The 19,724-nt window shown below is 36.9% G+C and overlaps 1 protein-coding gene across 3 annotated transcripts in view; it reads left to right on the top strand.

Annotated features, from left to right (window-relative positions):
• The first annotated feature begins 1,867 nt into the window (after positions 1–1,867).
• Positions 1,868–19,724, top strand: part of ATAD2 (ATPase family AAA domain containing 2) — a 53,365-nt gene continuing 35,508 nt past the window's right edge. For 2 of the 3 annotated variants that reach the window (XM_033126417.1, XM_033126416.1), the window contains exons 1-8: positions 1,877–2,350; positions 10,778–10,908; positions 13,576–13,625; positions 15,114–15,279; positions 15,603–15,705; positions 15,960–16,047; positions 16,902–17,072; positions 17,682–17,799. In XM_033126417.1, the coding sequence (XP_032982308.1) occupies positions 2,183–2,350; positions 10,778–10,908; positions 13,576–13,625; positions 15,114–15,279; positions 15,603–15,705; positions 15,960–16,047; positions 16,902–17,072; positions 17,682–17,799 (995 nt within the window). In that variant the 5' untranslated portion in view covers positions 1,877–2,182. Of the gene's footprint in view, positions 2,351–10,777; positions 10,909–13,575; positions 13,626–15,113; positions 15,280–15,602; positions 15,706–15,959; positions 16,048–16,901; positions 17,073–17,681; positions 17,800–19,724 lie in introns of all 3 variants that reach the window. The other variant, XM_033126418.1, reaches the window with a different exon arrangement.

Genomic DNA, 19,724 nt, shown 5'->3' with positions numbered 1-19,724 from the left:
TTTCAATACAAGCGTACACATACACTCTTTTTTCAAAACAAGGATGGAACTACGATACCTATTTCTCTGTAGTTTCTTAAGTTACAATGCATTGTGCACATATAGTTTTCCATATAATTAAAACTTTCCATATAATTAACACAATTACATCATAACTTTTAATGGCTGTAAACATTTTTCTTAAGAGAGGCACCACTGGAGGACATTCAAATTGTTCTCCTTTTTTTGACATACATAATGCTGTGGTAGATATCATGATGCACACATTTTTGAAAACTTTTTGAAAGGCAAAATTTTGAGTGCAGAATATATAATAACTTCTGTATCTTCAATGTGCATCAAAAGGAATTCTTGATAATCCCTCCAAATTTGCTTTAGCCACCACCTTCTCCATCTAAGTACAGCTTCATCTTTCCATTAGCTCAAACAAAAAACCAAACATTGGAATCATCCTTGATTCTTCTCTTTCTCTGATGCCTCAGTTCAATTAATCAGCAAACTCAGTTGGCTCTTTCTTCCAAATATACCCATAAGTTGACCATTTCTCATTATGTGCATGCTGTCACACTGGTCTATGTCACCGTCATCTTTTGCCTGGATAATTGCAGTGACCTCCTAACTAGGGTTGCCAGATATAGCAAATAAAAATACTGGACACCCCATCAAACTAGTTCATATAAACAACAATTTTTTTAATATAAGTGTGTCCCAAATATTTCATTCAACATGCAGCAGCCAGAAGGATTCTTTCAAAAAGTCAGAATAAGTCACTCTGTTCAAAATCCTGTGATGTCTTTTCATCTCAAAGTAAAAAGTTTAAAAAAAACACAAAAACCCAAAACCTTACAGCTGAGGCCCACAACCCTGCTGGATTTGCTACTGGCGGCCCTTTGCTCTTTGAATTCATTGTCCTTGCCGTTCTCCCCTTTCCTCTGCAGGCAATTCTCTTCTCCCAAATATACCTAACCTCCTTTAGGTCTTTGCTTATACTTCTGAGCAAGACCTTCCCTAATCACTCTGTTTAAAATTGCATACTTCCCTTCCCCTACTTTATATTTCTCTGTAACAATTACCACCTTTAAACAGACATATTTAGTCTTTCTCCTCCAACCAGAATTTAAGTTCCATGAGAGCATTTTTGCTTTTTGTTCACTGCTGCATCCACAGTGCTTAGAATAGTACCCGGCATATGATAGATGATTGATAAATATTTAATAAGTGTTAAATTAAAGAAATGTAGTTACCCAAATCAATAAATAGCTTTTGTTTCTGTTTCACTAGGACTTTCACATTCTGATCATTTGGCATGTTACCTATTTCAAAATAGTTGAGTAACTACTGTTATCTTGCAGAAGCCATTTCCTGTAATTCTATAATAGCAAACATTTCTAAGTGCAACGCGGTTCTAAGGTATAATATCTTAGACCTTCAGGTATTATTATTATTATAATTAATTTAAAGATGAGGAAATTAAGACCCGGAGAGGTGAATAATTTGCTCAAGATTGTACACGTGGGACACTTGGCAGTGTTGGATACAATACCTGCACTAATTACAGTACTGCACCTACCCGCTTTTAACTCCCCTGCTGTTTTCTTTTGAACTTGTTTTGGTTAAACAACCAGCAAGAGGCTCTTAAGGATTAAAGTCAAAACCCGACAAAGGCCAATTGCTCTCTACCTCTCCAGTGGGACTCAGCATTTTGCAGTAGCATCTTGCCCTGGGGGAAGCTGAAGGCAGGTGTCCGGGCGGGGCAGAGCCGCCAATCAGAGCGGGCGGGAGCCTCCCTTCCCCCTCTGACAGCCACGCGCCAAAATTCCAAACGCGACTTCGCGCCACTACCCTCCGTCTCCCTCCGCAGAGTGCAGCCGGAACTATATAAGAAAAAGAAGTCAGCGTTCTCCCGCCACCGACCGCTCAGGACCTCCACACGGTGGGTGCGGGTTCCCGGGTTCGGCCCGAAGTCTTTCGCTCCACCGATGGGAAGAAAGTTTCGAGCCTGCCGTGGTCGGGGGGCCGTGTGGGCGGGACCGGCGGCGGATGGATTCCGGGAGCGCGCGCTGAGACTGCTGGCGCGGAGCTTGTGGCGCCAGAATTCGGAGCGCGGAAGAGGCTGAGCGTCTGCAGCTCGGCACTCGGACCCGTCTCCCGCCGCGGACGTGGGGCCCAGGAACCCGGGAAGATGGTGGTCCTCCGCAGCAGCCTGGAGCTGCACAGCCCCTCTGCCACCCCAGCCTCGAGCTCCCTGGACCTGTCCAACGAGTTCCTCAGTTTGGAGCATATCGGCCGGAGGCGGCTCCGCTCGGCCCGCGCGGCAGAGCAGTCTGCCGTCACCGCGGCCGCCGCCGGCGTGAGTACCGGGCTGGGGCGGGCCCCTTGGGCCGGGCCTGAGGGGCTGCTCGCGGCCCGTTCCCCGGGTGGGGCCTGAGGGTGGATGGCGCGGCCGGGGTGACAGTTGGGGGCGGGGGGGGGCGGCGGGGAGCAGTGTGGTGGAGGACGGGTAAAATGGAAGGCTTCTTAAGATCGGAGCCCCGAGGGGTGTGGGTCGGGTGACGAGATCGGACGGACTGGAAGAGGGCTAAGCCGGGACTGCCTACTTTCACCCGAGAGGAAGCCGCAGCTCTCTGGAGCTACAGGGAACGCGAGGGGCGAGCCTTGGTTTTGGGGACCACCCCACCCCCCACCTCACACACTTCCCTAACCCCTCGCTCAGGCTCCCGCCCCAGGTTCGCCTCGACCGAATGCAGTACACACGTACTGATGGCTAACTGGATGCCTCGTCAAGGTGTTAGGTTATCACAGCGATAGAAGATTGTCATTCGGGTTCCCTGACCTCCATTGACGATCTAGAGAGGTTCCGTAATAGGAGCGCAGTGAATAAATACCAGGTTGCATAATCTGGAGGGTTGGAGACCAACATTTCATGTACACCCTGTTCACGCAAGCCCCGTAACAGCGCCGTGAAAGTACGTCGTTATACTTCGTTTACAGGTGAAGGAACGGACTCAGCAAGGGGTAGATCTGCAACGGGAACGTGGATTCTCTTTCTCCAAAACCTTTCTGTTCTATCAGGCTGCAGTTATGAGCGGCGTCTATAGGGGAAGTTTCCAAGGGGGTGGGGCAGTAAAGCCCTTGAAAGAAGCGCTGCTCCTTCTCCTCTCCACCCTGGCTGTGAAAGCGGCTCCGGTGGAGGGGACAGCATTAACAAAAGGTTGGAGAAGTGGAGAAAGCAACACTAGTCACATGAAGGCAGCACGAAGTTGTCTAGTTGTGTTTGAGAGAGGGGAGGCGCGGGGTGGGAGCCGGGGGGTGCGGTGGGGGACAGGACCAGAGAGGAGGTGAGGAATGGGGAAGCCCGAGTGGAAGCCCAAGAGAGGTACGTGTGGTGGCAGAGAGTGACAAAACTTAGTCCAGCGAGTGGTCGCTAGATGAAATGAGTTGTCAGTTTAGATGCCCCACACTAGGTGCTCCTCTACGGAGGGCAGTGAAAGAGCCTGTTCAGTCCCTCAAATTGTGATTCTGGATCGTAAAAACAATTTCCTGACTTGCAGGATGTTTCCCAATCCTTCAGAAGTCGATAGTGATCTGGGGAGGCCGGACACTTCTGCCCTGAACTCCGGTCACTTGATGTATAACCTATTTTCGGACAAGCTGATGACTTCAGGAAATATTTATTGAATGTTTAGTATGGTCAGGACAGTGCTAGATTCTGTGACTGTAATGACGTGTTGAAATACTGGTTAAGTAACACAGGTATTTAAAACAACTCTTAGTTTTGAATCTCAGCTTACCAGTGCACAGAAGTTTTCCATACTGGTTAAAAGGGGGGACACTCACCCCACGGGGAGTGAGAATCAAATGTGATCATGCACGTGAGCAGATTACCTGAACACTTGGCATATACTGTAGCTAACTATTACTAGAACTCCGTCATTGTCAGCTATTAAGACCACAATTTTAGTTAATGGTCACTCTGTCTTTCTAGTTCCTCAGGTAAAAAACCTTAGTCACCTTTGACCCCTCTCTCATTTCATAGTAGCAAATTCCGTTGGCTCTGCTTTCAAAATATGTTCAGAATCTGACCACTTCTCAGCCCCTCCATTGTTGCCATGGTGGTTCAAGCCATTATTGCCTGGATTATTAAAATAGATTTTTGACTGGCCCTCGCTGTTTTCCACCGTTATATATATAATAATCCCCTCTCTTAACATTCGGTTCTCAATATAGCTTACAGAATGATCTTTTTAAAAGTCAAAACAGTTAAGCACACCTCTGCTCAAAAATCCCTATCAAAGGGGAAAGGTTTAAAAGTTTGGTAGCAACCCTACCTCCCTTTGCCCCCTTCTCCCTTTTGCAAAACTCAGCCTATTCCAGCCACGCTGGTCTCCCTGCTCCTTGAATACCAGGGCCTTTGTACTTGCTCTACCCTCTGTTGGGAATTCTCTTCCCCTGGGGATCTGCATGACCCATTCCTTTACCTTTCACATTTTTTTTAATTAAAGAAAACAAAAACAACCCCCAGAATCTCAGACCTAGCCAGACAATCAGCTATAATGTGTCTTGGAGCAAAAATTAATATAAGACCCGGTTTTATTTTACTATACTCATAGTGCTTAATGTATTCCAAGATTTTTCCAAATATTAACTCAATTCTTATAACCTTACGAAGTAGGTATGACTTGTCTTTGTTTTGTAGGTGAGAGAACTAAGGCACAGAGACTTAAACGATGTGCTTTTATAGTAAATTCGCCTTTAGAGTAAGCAATAGAACTGAGTTCTACCTAGGAGAACCTAGGAATCTGTCTTTTTCAAGTCTAGTAAAATTTCACTTTTTCAATGATGCTTACCCTTACCACCCTATTTATAATTACAAACCACTCCTTGACATGCCCCTTTACTCTGCTTTATGTTCCCCCAGCACTTATCACCATCTAAATATTCTATAATTTCCTACTTTTTAAATATTTTTGTCTCGCTCCAAATCAGAATTTAACTCCATAGGGAGTTAGATTTTGACCTTTTGTTCCGCAGTGCATACCTAGCACCCAGAATAGAACCTAGAATGTAGTAGGTGCATGGTATGTTTTGTTGAGTGTCCTTGCTCTGATGGAACTTAGTCTAGCAAAGGAGACCTAACACAGCAATATACATACAGAGTTGCCATACACGCCGTATCAGTAGCTTGTGGTTGAGTAGTTAGCACTCAGCTGAATGTTGTAGGGTAGGAAGGATATTTTTTTCCAGGCCTGGATTTCCAGTAGGGATTATACCTTTTTGAGACATAGGTAGTATTCCTCTCTTCTATAAATCCTCTAGACCAAATTGTAATCAGAGGGTTACTTAGTGAGCATGGGATTGGATCAAAAGAAATGGATTAACCTAAGAGATACTGTATTTATGTTGAAAAAGCCCACCAACACCAAATATGAAGCATACCTTTGTGATTGGAATATCTTCTAATTTGGAGCTTTATATTCAATACATTTGATTCTATTATAACTTGTTTTTTACATCAATCATGTTTCTCATAATCATAGCACCCTGACTATATTTGGATCTGATTTTATTTCCTAGTCTCCTCAGCTACATACCATGTTTCCCCAAAAATAAGACCTAGCCAGACAATCAGCTATAATGTGTCTTGGAGCAAAAATTAATATAAGACCCGGTTTTATTTTACTATAAGACCGGGTTTTATATAATATAATATAGTATAATATGATACCCGGTCTTACATACATTTTTGCTCTAAAAGCCACATGAGAGCTGATGGTCCAGCTAGGTCTTATTTTCGGGGAAACACGGTACTACTAATTGCCAGCATTGCTTAGAGTAGGATACTTTTAAAGATGGTTAAATTTATTCATGCTAACTCATTAACTTGGATTTTTCTTCATCTCGTCTCGGAGGCTGACCTTATCTTCAAGTTCTGAAGGTACCTATAGTCACCTGTTTATTCATCACATTCTACTTTGGCATTTTGAATATGGTCTCACTAAGCTGCGCGTGAGGATTTTTTTCCCCCCTGACTTGTATGGATTCTCTGAATATTTGTTGTTTTTAAATTTGTTTTTCTTTTCTGTTTTTTCTTTAACTTTAATTTACATCCTACCAAATTTATGAGTTTGGATGCATCTTCTGTGGTTTCTTTTTACTTCAGTCAAACTAGCCATTGTGTACTTCTGTGCTTTCACAGGTCTGAGGCTCTTTGATTCGTTACATTTACTGTAGTGTTGTTTCTCATGCTGAAGACTCACTTAATGATGGATAGTAAGGAGTTTTTCTAGTGATGATTGTGCATTACTTTTGGGTTGTGTTTACGTACATTTTTATTCCATATATTGTTAGGTAAAATAAAACATGCTGTAGTATGTAGAAGGTATTATTTTTGTAGTTTTTTAAAAATTGTATATTTAAAAGTCTGGAAGGATATTCCTACTTGACACTGATGTGTACACCATATGAGAAATTTTTTAAAACTTGAAGTATAATACAACACAGAAAAATGAAAAGTGAAATGTCACAAAGCCTGGATAGAGAAATTTTGACATATGGCAATGAATGTTGCTACCTGGAGTTGGGTGACACGGCTGGTCTGCATTCGAGAGGGTACACTTGGAATTGTTTTGACTGGCCCTTGATTTTAGGTTAGAAATTGCAGCTTTCAGAACAGGGATCTGACGAGCTAGCGTTTAGAAAATGGATTGTAGTCAACAAATCTGGATTTTGGAAGACCAGTTCAGATTATAATATTAATTATATAGCATTTGCTATGTGCCAGGCAAGGTACCAAATATATACACACATATTTGCCCTATAAAGTAACTTGTTGTTATCCTCATTACAGACGTGTACATAAGGTACAGAGACCGTATGTAACTTGGGCAAGATTATACAGCTCCTAAATGATATGTCACGAATCAATCCTAAGTAATCTATCTTAGTTTGGGCTCTTAATCAGTATTCTATTATCACAATAGACCAAAGCAGAGAAAACTAGAGCCTAAATTAAGGTGTTACTAAAAGGAACTGAAAGAAAAATGCCAAATAATAATGCAAGGGTCTGAGAGTTCCAATACAGGGAGGGAAAGCTGCATTGTTTCCAGCTTTAGAGGTGAGCAGTAGACAATAGGGAATGTGCCAGTGTGTGCTGAAAGTTTAGCTTGGTCTTTTGTGGGGAAAAGAATATCAGAATATTTCTATTACACAATTGTGTCTACTTTGGGGGAAAATTTTTGTTGCATGCTCCCCATACTAACTTACAGATTCTGCAAGATTATAACAGACTCAAAATCTAACAATATATTTTTCCTCCTTTAAACCTTTTAAAGAACTACCAGTGCTCTCAATATTTAAGTAGATTTTAGCCAAGGAGTAAATGAAGACACATCATCTCCAGGTTTAGTTTTCAGATTAAGTATGTTTTCTCTTCGTTTTTCACTTAGGAAATTTTTTTCTGGTGATACATGTTGTAAAAATGAATATAAAAACTAGAAAGTGAAAGTCCCCATATCTATCATCCAGTGTTAATTACTGTTGTGGTTTGGCATTGAGCTTACCTCTTGGAATTATTTGGATGAGCTATATTAAAATGACTTTGATTTAATAACTGCTGGTTTCCTTAGGAAATCAGATGTACATAAGGTAATTGATCTAGAGATGTTTATGACACACAGAAAAAAAAATTCATATAACCTAATAATAAATGTGTGATACATTAAGCTATTTGTTAAATAGATTCATGTAATAGCTGGAATACTATTCATTCATTTAAAAAGATTTTTAGAATATTTCGTGACACAGGGAAATGTTTGTATTACTAGAAAAATGTTGCAACACATCAATAGTATTATCCCAATTTAAAAATCCTGTGAGTATGTTTGCATAGGAAAAGAATGGTTTGTGCACCAAAAGGTTAACAGTGGTTATCTTTGAATGCTTATTTCACTTAGCATAATGTCTTTTATAAGAAATATTTTTGAAAGTTACTGATATTTTAAAATTTCCCAGTATCTACCTGTATGTAGGTGATTCCCCAAAAATCTGTTTTGTTTTTTTTCTACACACTGTTAAGAAGAGACTTTCTTCGTGCCTAATGCGTATTTAGGGAGGATGAACTAAGCCACTCACTATGCAAATCAAAGATTCATTTATACCACTTACAAGATTAAATCTTCCAAGTTTCTCAAGGAATCTTTTTTCTCAGTATTTACGACCCCCCTCCTTTCTTTTTGCCTATATAAACCTTTTTTATTATCCCCAGGAATATGGTGACATTTATTTTCTTTTATATTGTAATAAAGTATAGATAACATAAAATTTATGATTTTAACCATTTTTTAGAGTACCGCTCTGTAGCATTAGGTACATTCACATTGTTCTGCAACTATCACCACCGTCCATCTCCAGAATATTTGCACCTTCCAAAACTGAAACTCTGTACCCATTCAATGGTCTTCCCTCCTTCCAGCTTCTGGCAACCACCATTCTACTTTCTGTCGATGAATTTGATGAGTCTAGGAGCCTCATGTAAGAGGAAACAGAGGCTCCATAAAAGGACAAATATTGTATGTTTCCTCTTATATGACACTCTTAGACAAATACTGTCACCAAAAAAAAATACGCTTACTTCACTACAACTCTTCTGAGAGTTCCTAAATTTCTTATAGCTCTATATTTTCGTACACGTTCAAGCTGCTGCCTAAGGTTCCCCCAACCCCATTGGTTTAAATAGTTATAAAGGAGATCATTTCTGTCATCTTTTAATGTTGACATTAAAACATAAAACTATTACATCAGACTTTTACAAGTATCCACTGGAATCTAAAAACTGTAGTTATTTGATATCTGCCTTAGAACATTAAAAAACTACATGAACAAACTTTTAGGAGACAGAAATTTTACCTTGATTCTTTTTTCCTCTTTTTCATTTGCATTTCCAATCCACTTAACCTGCAGCATTTTATCTTATATATTTTTATGCTTTAAAGTCATTATTATCCTTTCATACTTGTAAAACAAAATTTGAAATTATTTTCTACTTTTCTGTGATCACAGGGCTCCAAGACAATAGTTTCTGTGTATTATCATAATTATTAATATTCAATTGATCAAAGCAATAAAAACATCTATTTTGTTTTAAATGATTAAACATAGGAAGTAATATCTCATTGGGATTTCGTGTGTGAAGTTCCCCTACTCTCCTAATTAGTTCATGTATCTGTGGATGAATCATATTGCTGAAGACAGTGTTTGGTATCAGTTACATCGTTTTTATAATTTTAAGCATTGGGAAACATTGTTCATATAAATAAGTAGATAGTAATGAAAGGAATTTTGTTTAGTAGTGCCATTCAGTTTTTCTGGCTTATATGCCAAGCATCATTTGCCAAAAAATTTTTTTAATGGTCTTTTAGCTTAATTAAGTCTCCCTTTCAATTTTGTTTAGAAGAATTGGAAACCACTTAAAGGTAAAGATTTGTTGCCTCGCATAGTCATTCTATTTCTTAACACCTACACTACTGTGTTTGTTTGGCTTTGTTTGGTTTTTTAATGCCTTGAGGCAGTCTACAATAGTAAGATTCGAGAATGAGAGATAGGACTTTCTTTTGTAAAATGGGAGAAAGGTAAATGACAGAAGATGCCTTATTTTAAGGTGCTTTCTCAGGCAGATCGGTTTTAAGAAAAAGTACATATGGAAATTGAGGTTACACTACACCCATCTAAGATGTAGGTGTTTGTTTTAAAAATAATACACCTTCCAAAGGTTTCGGTGTGTTTTCCCCAAACATTCTTAAATGTAAGTACACTGATAAATATGGTAACAAATCATACACATCATTTCATATTTTATGAAGTACCTACACAAATCCTGTGGTCTGTATATATTTATTTTACTTGTGAACCAGATATTCTGCCCAAGACAAAATTAAATGGCAAAAGATCCTGATAAAACAAAATGAAATAACCGGGAAAAGCCAGCCTGGAGTGGGAGGGGAAGGGGCATTAGTTTTATTTTTTTAAACACTGCCTGTTTTTCTAAAATTATCAATTTTCGTAGTACTAAAACAGAGAATTACAGAGTTGTTAGATACTTTTGCTTTCTCTTCTAAAGTAAAAGTATCCTTTATACGATTTCAGAGAGGTGTGTATGAACTTTTGAATAAATTAGGACAGCACCTCTGTAGCTCATCAAGGAGCCCACGAACTGTATCTGTGGTGCAGAAATAAAGTTACATAGAGCTCTAGGGTTTTGACAACAGATTAATGTAACTACACAGTTTTTACATTTAGTTGTTGCATGACCTGGGTGAAATAGATAATAACTCCTTTTTGTCATCCATCCCAAAATTATAATTTTGATGGTCCAGTTAAAGATTGCTGCTAGTGGTTACATGGCAGACAGTGGTCTGTGTGTGTATGTGTGTGTGTATCTTTCTAATTTCTGTAGCCTTAAAATAAAGGAGTACTTAATGTTATTGTTATGAACCATTATAACTTCTTTTCCAGTGGTGGAAAACTTTTCTCTCTAGACTGCCTACTTGTTATGAAATAGAACTATAAACTTCAATAAATTTTATATTAGCCGTTTTGTAGACATTGCTGATATTTATTGTAAAATGGTTATTATTATTTTTTTAGATATTAAATATTGTAGTTTCTTGGGGAGATGCAAAATGATTCTGTTACAAACTCATAATTAGAGAAAACTATTAGGAGGTATTTAACTTGGGGATTTTGACTAAAAAACTTAGATGGCTTTCTTAATTTTCCTTAGGAAGTTGAAACCTACCACCAGAAACATGCTTTAAGGACTTTGAGGAAAAATGCCCAGAATTCTTCAGATTCTAGTTTTGATAAGAATATGGAAATAACGGAGAAACATACTAATGGCAGACATTTTACAAGGTAATTCAAGATGGCCAAATGCCAATCGAAAATAGTTTTAAAGTAACAATTTAGGATTTGTGTTTAATTTTTAAGTGTGTTCTTGATTCGTCATTAAGATTCCAGAGTTGTAAAATGCAATTTATTTGAAATGAAATTGCCACAAATGACTATTGAATTAAAAATTTAATGTGTACACAGGTTTGTTTTTATTATCGTGTTCAAAGATATTTGTGATATGTGTGAGTGCAACTGAAAACGGTTGAATTGTTTGTGATTGGTTCTGCTTCATAGTCTATATACAAAGCTCAAAATAGTTATATTTTTGATTGCTTGCTATCGAGTTTTTCATCAATTCTGAGTCATTTGTGAATTTTAGTGTGTTGTACTTCTAAAGCAGTCTTCACAGAGTCAGGTGATTTTTTTTTTAACTTGTCTAATGGGACTAGATGCTTTTTACAAATTTAAATTTTGTTTTTCAAGAACCCTGAGGTGGGTGGCGTGAATTCCATTTTAATATTCAAAAGATTGCTTTCAATGAATTAAATAGGTAGTTCATGGAACTTGGATTTGTTTGGTGTAGGGTAGATTTAAATCTGACTTTAATTGGCTCAAAACCTTCGCCTTTCCCCCCAGATTAGTGGGCCTAACATAAGGGGGGGAAGTGCCAATTAGAATAAAATTTGTTGGATAAAATAATTGTTTTTACATTAATCCTTATAAAGAAATTATTCATAATGACTTAGAAGACTAAAACCCTCCCACTCTTAAATAGAATTTTGATTCTTATTTTGTGTAGCAGGTTTTCCAGATAAGTGAGGTTGTGCCCTTTTAAGTCTGTTTTTTGTTACTATTATTTTTCAGTTATTTAATCTTTTGTTAAATATGTTTTAATTGGCATCTTATTTAATCCATTATTTATGGAGTATTTGCTACTGTATTTCATGGAGTCCAAGATAGCAGCAACTGTAACACACAACATTATTTTATATGACAGTAAAAAAGAAAAAAGAACACTGAAAGTTAAAACTGTGATGTGTAATTAATTGTAAGATACATCCTAATTTCAGAGATGCTAAAATGGCGGCCGGGAGATGGGAACTGCACAACTTTTAGAATCAATGAAATACAATTTGAGCTACCCCAGTAGTATTTCTGAAACTGGAAGCCTTCTTGGGGTAGGGGGAGTGGTCCATGAATTCTCCATGAGAATTTTAAGATTTACGTCATGATCTAAAGAAAACATTCTGGATCATCCAAATTGCTACCTATAGAGACTAGCTATAAAATTTCAGGCCCCACATTGGTGTTTACAATTAAATTGGCACTGTTAGAATAACACAGAAGATTTGCATAACTGCCTTGAGGATAGGATCTCTATTTCTTGGTCCTTGAGTTCTTAACTAGGGTCTAGTTACAGTTTTCAGGAGGCCCATGAAACCTCTAAAGTAATGTTTACACTTGTATGTGTATATGCAGTTTTCTAGGGAGAAAAGATCTATAGCTTTCATCAGATTCGCAGGAGTTGACAAAAACTCCAGGCACCTGTTTTTGTAAATCGTTTCATTGGAATACAGCCATACCCATTCATTCTGTCTATGGCTGCTTTCCCGCTTCAATGTTGGAGTTGTATGAGTAGTTGTGACAGAGACTGTATGGCACACAAGTCAGAAATATTTACTATCTAATTATGTTTAAGCACCAGTTTACCAACCCCTGTAGGGGGAAATGTGCTCTCTCCCCCTATAGGCAAAAAGAAAAGGAAAACACCCCCTTGTGTCTCTACCATCTAATAGGGGGCTGGTTTATAAAAGTGTAGACTTCTGTGGTACAGCAGGAGAGGTTCCTTTACGGGAAAAGTCTAGGAGCCTGTCAACAAACTAGGTCTTGACCTATAGGTGGATTGCTCAAAGGTTTTTATTTTGTTCTTAGTTCTTACCTGTGTTCCAACAGAGGTAAGGAATCAATGATCTTCTGGAGAAGATGAATCATTTATTTTAAAGTGTCACATTTGAAATTCCACGTGTACAACCAGCCCACTTCCAAATAACTTGATGCGTAGGTTGATTAACAGATGTAGCCTATACAAGTATGGAAAATCGAGTCCCTAAAAATCAATTAATGAGACACACTGTGTTGTTAGCTCAGTGGATTTTGGGGAAAAAAGATGAAGAGAGGGTACTTTTTTTTAAGTTTTGGAAAGTGTTCTTTCCAATTCAGTACATTCTGTCTGCCAATTTATGGGTGAGATGTCTGATTCACAAATGGGACTGTTTCTACATGTGAATGAAAATGCAAGGTCATGGAAAGACTGTAGTCAGCAAATGTTCTTAGAAGGAAATTAGCATGTCACTAAGGGACACTCGTGCTGTTTATAACTTCCTCCAGGACCTGGGACCACTGTCTACCTGTGGGACAAGACACTTTGTCTTGTTTTGGCTCGATGCTTAGTTCTTAGCTAAGGCTTTCATTTGTTTTAAGTAAGATATTTTGATTAATTTTGTTTAGCTAAGAATTAATACATATATCATTGAATTTCACAAACAGGATTTTCAGTTTTTTTTTATGTTTTTATGTATCTGTGAGTATTTACTGTCCAAGCTGATTTAATTTTTTTGCCCTAGTTTATAGTTTTATGAAATACAGGAGTTAAAATTATATCAGTTATTTAATATTTTTTTCATATAGGCAATTGGCCAGACAGCAGGCTGCTAAAAAAAAAGAAGAGTGTAAAGAAGGTAAGTAAGGTTAAAGACATTTCAAATTTTTTAAAAATGTAATTAATATTTTGTTTATAGGTTTATTGAGTTTATATAATAAACTGCCCACCTTTAAAGTATACAGTTCATTTGGTTTTTGACATAAGTCTATGCCGTGGAACTATCACTACAATAAGGTACTGAAGATAACTCACACCCCCTAAATTTCCTCAGGCCCCTTCTGGCTCTCTCAGCTCCTTTCCATGCTCTCTACCCCTCCAAAATCCTGAGAAACCACCGATCTGTCATTATCGATTAGTTTGCATTTTCTACAGTTTTATATAAGTGGACTTATACAGTATGCATTTTTTTTTTGCCTGGCTTCTTTCATGTAGCATAATTACTTTGAGTCATCCATGTTGTTTTTTGTTTCTGAGTAGTATTCCGTTATATGCATATGCCACAATTTCTTGCCCCCTATTCTGCCAGTTTTATTGAGATATAATTGACATATAACATTATATCAATTTAAGGTGTACAAAGAAAGTTTATTTCATACACATATATTGGGAAATGATTACTAACATAACTAACACCTGCATCATGTCGTATATTCTTTTTTGTGGTGAGAACATTTAAGATCCTCTTAGCAATGCACTAATATATAATATTATTAACTATAATTGCTATGCTGTAGATCCCCAGAACTTAAACTCATAGCTGAAAATGTATACTCTTTGACCAACATCTCCCCTTATCCTTGCACCCGTTAGCCTCTGGCAACCGCCATTCCAGTCTCTATTCCTATGTGTTCAGCTTTTTTAGATTCCACATAGAAATGATACTATACAATATTTCTCTTTCTCTGTCTGACTTATTTTACTTAACATAATGCCCTCAAGAGCCATCGTGTTATTGCAAAAAAACAGGATGTCCTTCTTATAATATTCCATTGAGTGTTTACAGATGGTCCTTATATAATGTCCTTTTGTTCAAACGTTATTTCATTATAACATTGATGAGATATTGTAGGAACTTAACTCTTGATTATATCAATTAGCCTATTGTAAAATTGATTTCATTATATGTCATTTCACTTAAAGTCACAGAACCTGTGGACAGAATTAAGTGAGGACTTAGTGTATTCCATATCTTCTTTATCCACTCATCCATTGAAGGACACTTAGGTTGTTTCCCACAATTTATTCATCTTTTGATTGATGTTTGTGTTGTTTCCAGTTTGGGGCTATTACAAAACTGCTTTGAACATTTGTGTACAGGTCTTTGTATTATATATCTTTCCTTTTCTCTTGAGAGGGGAATGACTGGATCATATGTTAGGTGTGTGTTGTAACTGTATTTTTCTAATATTTTTAAGAAAGGTTAAATTATTTTTGTTTTCTAATATTTTTAAGAAAGGTTAAATTTGTTACGTGGAAGTATAGCTATTCAGTTATTCATTTTAGAATTGTTTTATAAATGCTGTTATTTCAAATCTTTCCGTTTTTTATGTACACATCAATGAAGACAAAGTGATTCCAGTTACTCACTCATTGAGGGCTAGGAACATCGTTCAGACTGCAGAACACTTGCAGGAAGAGAATGGTGATGTTGAAGTTCGCCGCAGTTGTAGGATTAGAAGTCGTTACAGTAGTGTGAATCAGTCAGTGCTATTCGACAAACTTATAACAAAGTAAGTAAAATTTATTTAGATCAAGATGATTTAGCTGGCCAAACTTTTGTTGGGGAGAGATCATAAATTTCAAACCAGCAAATATTTAATGCATATAGTTTGTGTAAAGAGTAAAGGAGAATGATTATTATTAAAGGACTTTGTAATAATTGCATATACATATTTAAATTCTTCGAGGAAATTTTAAAAATATTTTGATACAAGTAAATCAAGAAATAGAGATATTTAAAAATCTCAGCACTCAAATAATAGAAAGAAAATTAAGTTTCTAAAAATGTCCTATTTTACAGTTTTAGCTTATATTGATACCAATTTATTTTAAGCACTGCTGAAGCTGTACTTCAAAAAATGGATGACATGAAGAAGATGCGTAGACGGCGAATGAGAGAGCTGGAAGACTTGGGAGTGTTCAATGAAACAGAAGAAGTAAATATATTCTTCTATCAAGGGGTTGATTTAACAATCTTCAGTGTAACCTCTTTTCTATAGTACCTGCCTATTTTTGGTTAAATTGGTCATCATTTTATTCAGCATTTGGTTGATCTGTCATTAGTTATTGCTGCAATTGTAAGAGTTTATAGCTATAAATACTCATTTTGAGCAAGATTGAAGCAAAATTCCTACTGAGTTTTTAAAATAAGTGTACTAAATGTGAATGGCTTTTATTTAAACGTTTTTAGGGGAATCTTAATATGTACACAAGAGGAAAACAAAAAAGTATTCAAAGAACAGATGAAGAAACAACTGACAATCAAGAAGGCAGTGTGGGTTAGTCTTTTCTCTTGTTCTATCTTCTGGGTTTGAATTTCAATACTTTTATTTAGTAGGACATAGCCTTTTTATTCAGAAGCTGTGACACTTGTAGTTTGTGGGAGATCAGAATTTGGTCATAATTTGAAAGAAAAAAGTGAGGCGGGGAGAGCTTAAAAAGATAGTATATTTTGTCAGGGAAGGTACTTGAAATCAATTCTAAAGGAAATAAAACTGGTTTGCTTGTGTAATACATCTACAGATACATATCTCTACCTGTTTTAACTTTAGAAAGTGATTAAAGTTAAGTTTTGCTGTTTTGTTTAGGATTTATTACTGTAATTTATTAGAATTTTTCTTGAGTGAAAACCAGTTTTCTCAAATGCAATTTAAGTGTTTGGTGTTTTACATTATCATAAGTAGATTATTTGAGTTATGCCCTCGTGTAATTCAGTGAGAGTCAGAAGGGCAGATTGGATTGTCAAATTTAAGTTTAAAAGGCAAAAGCTAGGTGAGGAGATACTCAAATTTGTCAACATGTTACATTAATTTGGAAGCTTAAGTGTAGTCACCTATGTTAATGAAATTAACAGTAATACCATAAACTTTAGTTTGGTATTTACTGACAGTAGCCTTTAAACTTGTTTCTCTACTTCCTTTTTTTTCCTTTTTCTAGATGTTTTTAATACTACATTTAATTTCTTTCCATTTTTCAAAAATATTTACTGTTGTAAAAGAATTACAGATTCTTTCTGAACAATCTAGAAGTCAATAATTTTAAAAAGAGGGTCTCTTTCTTTCTTAATTCCCCTATGTTAAAAATCATTAACATTTTGGTGAGTATCCTGAAAGTAAATGTTTCTTAATTGTAGAATCATCTGAAGAGGGTGAAGACCAAGAAGATGAAGATGATGGTGAAGATGAAGATGATGGTGAAGATGACGAAGACGACGATGAAGAAGAAGATGGAGAAGAAGATAATCAGAAACGATATTATCTTAGACAGAGAAAAGCTACTGTTTACTACCAGGCTCCACTGGAAAGTAAGGGCTGGATTTTTTTTTTCCCTAGGAGACTATGTAACTATATTACCTTTGATTTTACTGTCCTTCCTCTGTTATTATTTTTCATGTCTTTATTTTGTATAATACTCACCACTGTTGTCTTCTTAACCTATCCTAAATGTGCAAGAAGTCAGTTCTTTCAAAGAGTTAAATTTTAGCCTTTACCAAAGCAAATAATTGTGCTGTTTTGAAGTTTCAAGTCTCTTTATTTTAGATTTCACAGCATTTCTACTTAATTTGTTGGTTTATATAAATAGGACTTCTGTTGGTTTTTGATAAAGTTGTGCCTCAATCCTTAAGAGCATTTACAGGCAGGGCTGATAATCAGCTGTTATGCATCAGTACGATCATAATGGCTGTTTGTGCCAGTATATGTTTTGGTTGGTTGGTGTCTGTACTATACATGTTTTCAACAGCAACCCTGCAGACATAAATGATTTCAAACATGAGCTGTAAAATACTCTACAGGAGATTTGTACTAGTATTTTCATACAATACAGCACCTTTGTAAGTATTTATAGGAAGAGCAAAATTATCTTTATACATATTTATATGTCATATGCATCTAACTTTTTTTTTTCCCTTAAGAACCTCGTCACCAGAGAAAGCCCAATATATTTTATAGCGGCCCAGCTTCTCCTGCAAGACCAAGATACCGATTATCTCCTGGGGGCCCACGAAGTCCTTACTGTAAACGAATGAACAGGTTTGGTTCTGAAATAGTGATTAATTTATGACAACATAATTTTGACTATTTGGAAGATAGGATTCTAGAGTCTTAGAATTGGGCGTATTAGGATAAAAATTCTAGAATCTTATATTTGGAAGAGTTAACTATGCCTTTAGTGCTCTAATCCCCACTATCACTGAATAGTTTTTGCTTTTGCTTCCACTAATAGAAATTGTTAGTAACTTACCGTGGTAAGGTAGTTTACTCCATTTTTCCACATTTTAGTAATAGACCGCTACCTTTGTTTCAGTGTTTACTGTATTCCTGATTTGGTGTTAAGCATTTTACATAGTCTCTTTCATTTAATCTTATATGAACTTAAGAGTTTGAGTTTAGTCTTGTCTTCACATACTATCACAGTGTGTTTTACTACCATCACAAAATTCTAAATTACATAGCTTCTAGACTTCTCATGACTCTGACCATCCTTTCCTGGATCAGTTTTTAAAATTTGTTTCTTATATAGGAGGAAAATTAATTTTCTTTGTTCAGATTATTTGTGGGTTTCTTTCCCTTCTACATTCCAACAGTTAGTGTTTGTCATATGTACATCCCAAGATGTAATTCTTGTTATTTCCTCATTTTCCAAAGTAATAAAAGGCTTTCTGATGCATTGGAACTTTCTGGGTAATGGTAGCATTATAGTAGTTTGTGAATGAGAGAGCTTTTTGGAGAGGACTGAAAATGCAGGAAAAAATGACACTGGAGTGGGAAATGGTACTTTTTTCCTAATATTAATTTGCTCAGAAGTAAGACTGAAGTCCTATGAGACTTCAGCAATTTGAACAGTTCTTAGATGTCTCCTCCTAGTAGCAGACTATCTGATCATGTTTTGGTCATGGAAAGCAACACTTTAGTAGGTGAGGGCAAATTCTTCTTTTCTAGGAAAAATGTGAAATACTACTTGTGTCCCTGGGTTTTGTAATTTCATTTTCAGAATGCCAAAGTCACAAGTGTATATTCGAGACTTCTTGTTACATCATCCCTTTTCTCACAATTAAAACCCAGAAGGATGGGAGGATAAGGAAGGCAAACTGAATCCGTCAGGGCTCTCCAAGATAAATTGCACTTGAAATCAGGCCACACTGTCAGTACTTTTCATAGGCTCCTTAGAATATTGTTCAAGACCCATATTTTGATAGGGAAATGTAGCGATCTTCAGAATAGGAGGGTAAGGTGTAGTGTTCCCTGGAATCCCTAACAAGCATAGGGCCCAAGACAGCTGTCTTGGTTTCCTGACTCAAAGGACCGACCTGTCTGATCCAGCAGAAATGAGAGGGTGGCAGTTACTTGGAGACTTAATTTCTTCTCATATCTTTACTCCTTTGTTTCTTGAAGTAACATGCTTGTTGACTGTTTCTACAGTCATCACCCGCCATGTGTCTTGCATGGGTAGGAATTTTTTTACCCCTTTGGTGTTAGAGTTCCCATATTGGGTTCACAGAGTCTATTCTTTCTCTCTGTAAAGTGTCTCACATTGTTGCATAGCTCCTTGGGTGTAGAATTTTTTTCCCCCTTCCAATTATTTAACAAATGTTTCAGTACTACTATGTGCCAAGCACTATGGATGTAAAAATAATGAGCCCAGGTTTCCTGCCCTTGGATCTCATAGACTAGCAGAGAATCCTGACACATTTAAAGTATGAACTAAGAGATTTAAGCTGTACCCTGGAGTCACATTGTTTGACTTAATGACCTTTTGGTGTTGGTTTTGGTAGCTCCCTTTAAACTTTCTTTTTGATAATAGTTTCATTGGGATATAATCCACATAAACTTTTGGAGTTCACCCAGTTAAAGTGTACGATTCAATGGCTTTTAGTATACTCACGAAGTTGTGCAACTGTCACCACAATTTTTCTTGCCTCAAAAAGAAACTCCACTCTTTAATTATAACTCCCCAG

The sequence above is a fragment of the Rhinolophus ferrumequinum genome, chromosome 14, assembly GCF_004115265.2.
Source record: "Rhinolophus ferrumequinum isolate MPI-CBG mRhiFer1 chromosome 14, mRhiFer1_v1.p, whole genome shotgun sequence".
Taxonomy (NCBI): Eukaryota; Metazoa; Chordata; class Mammalia; order Chiroptera; family Rhinolophidae; genus Rhinolophus; species Rhinolophus ferrumequinum.
The sequence above is the reverse complement of the archived record's forward strand: the minus strand, read 5'-3'. Positions and strand labels throughout refer to the sequence as shown.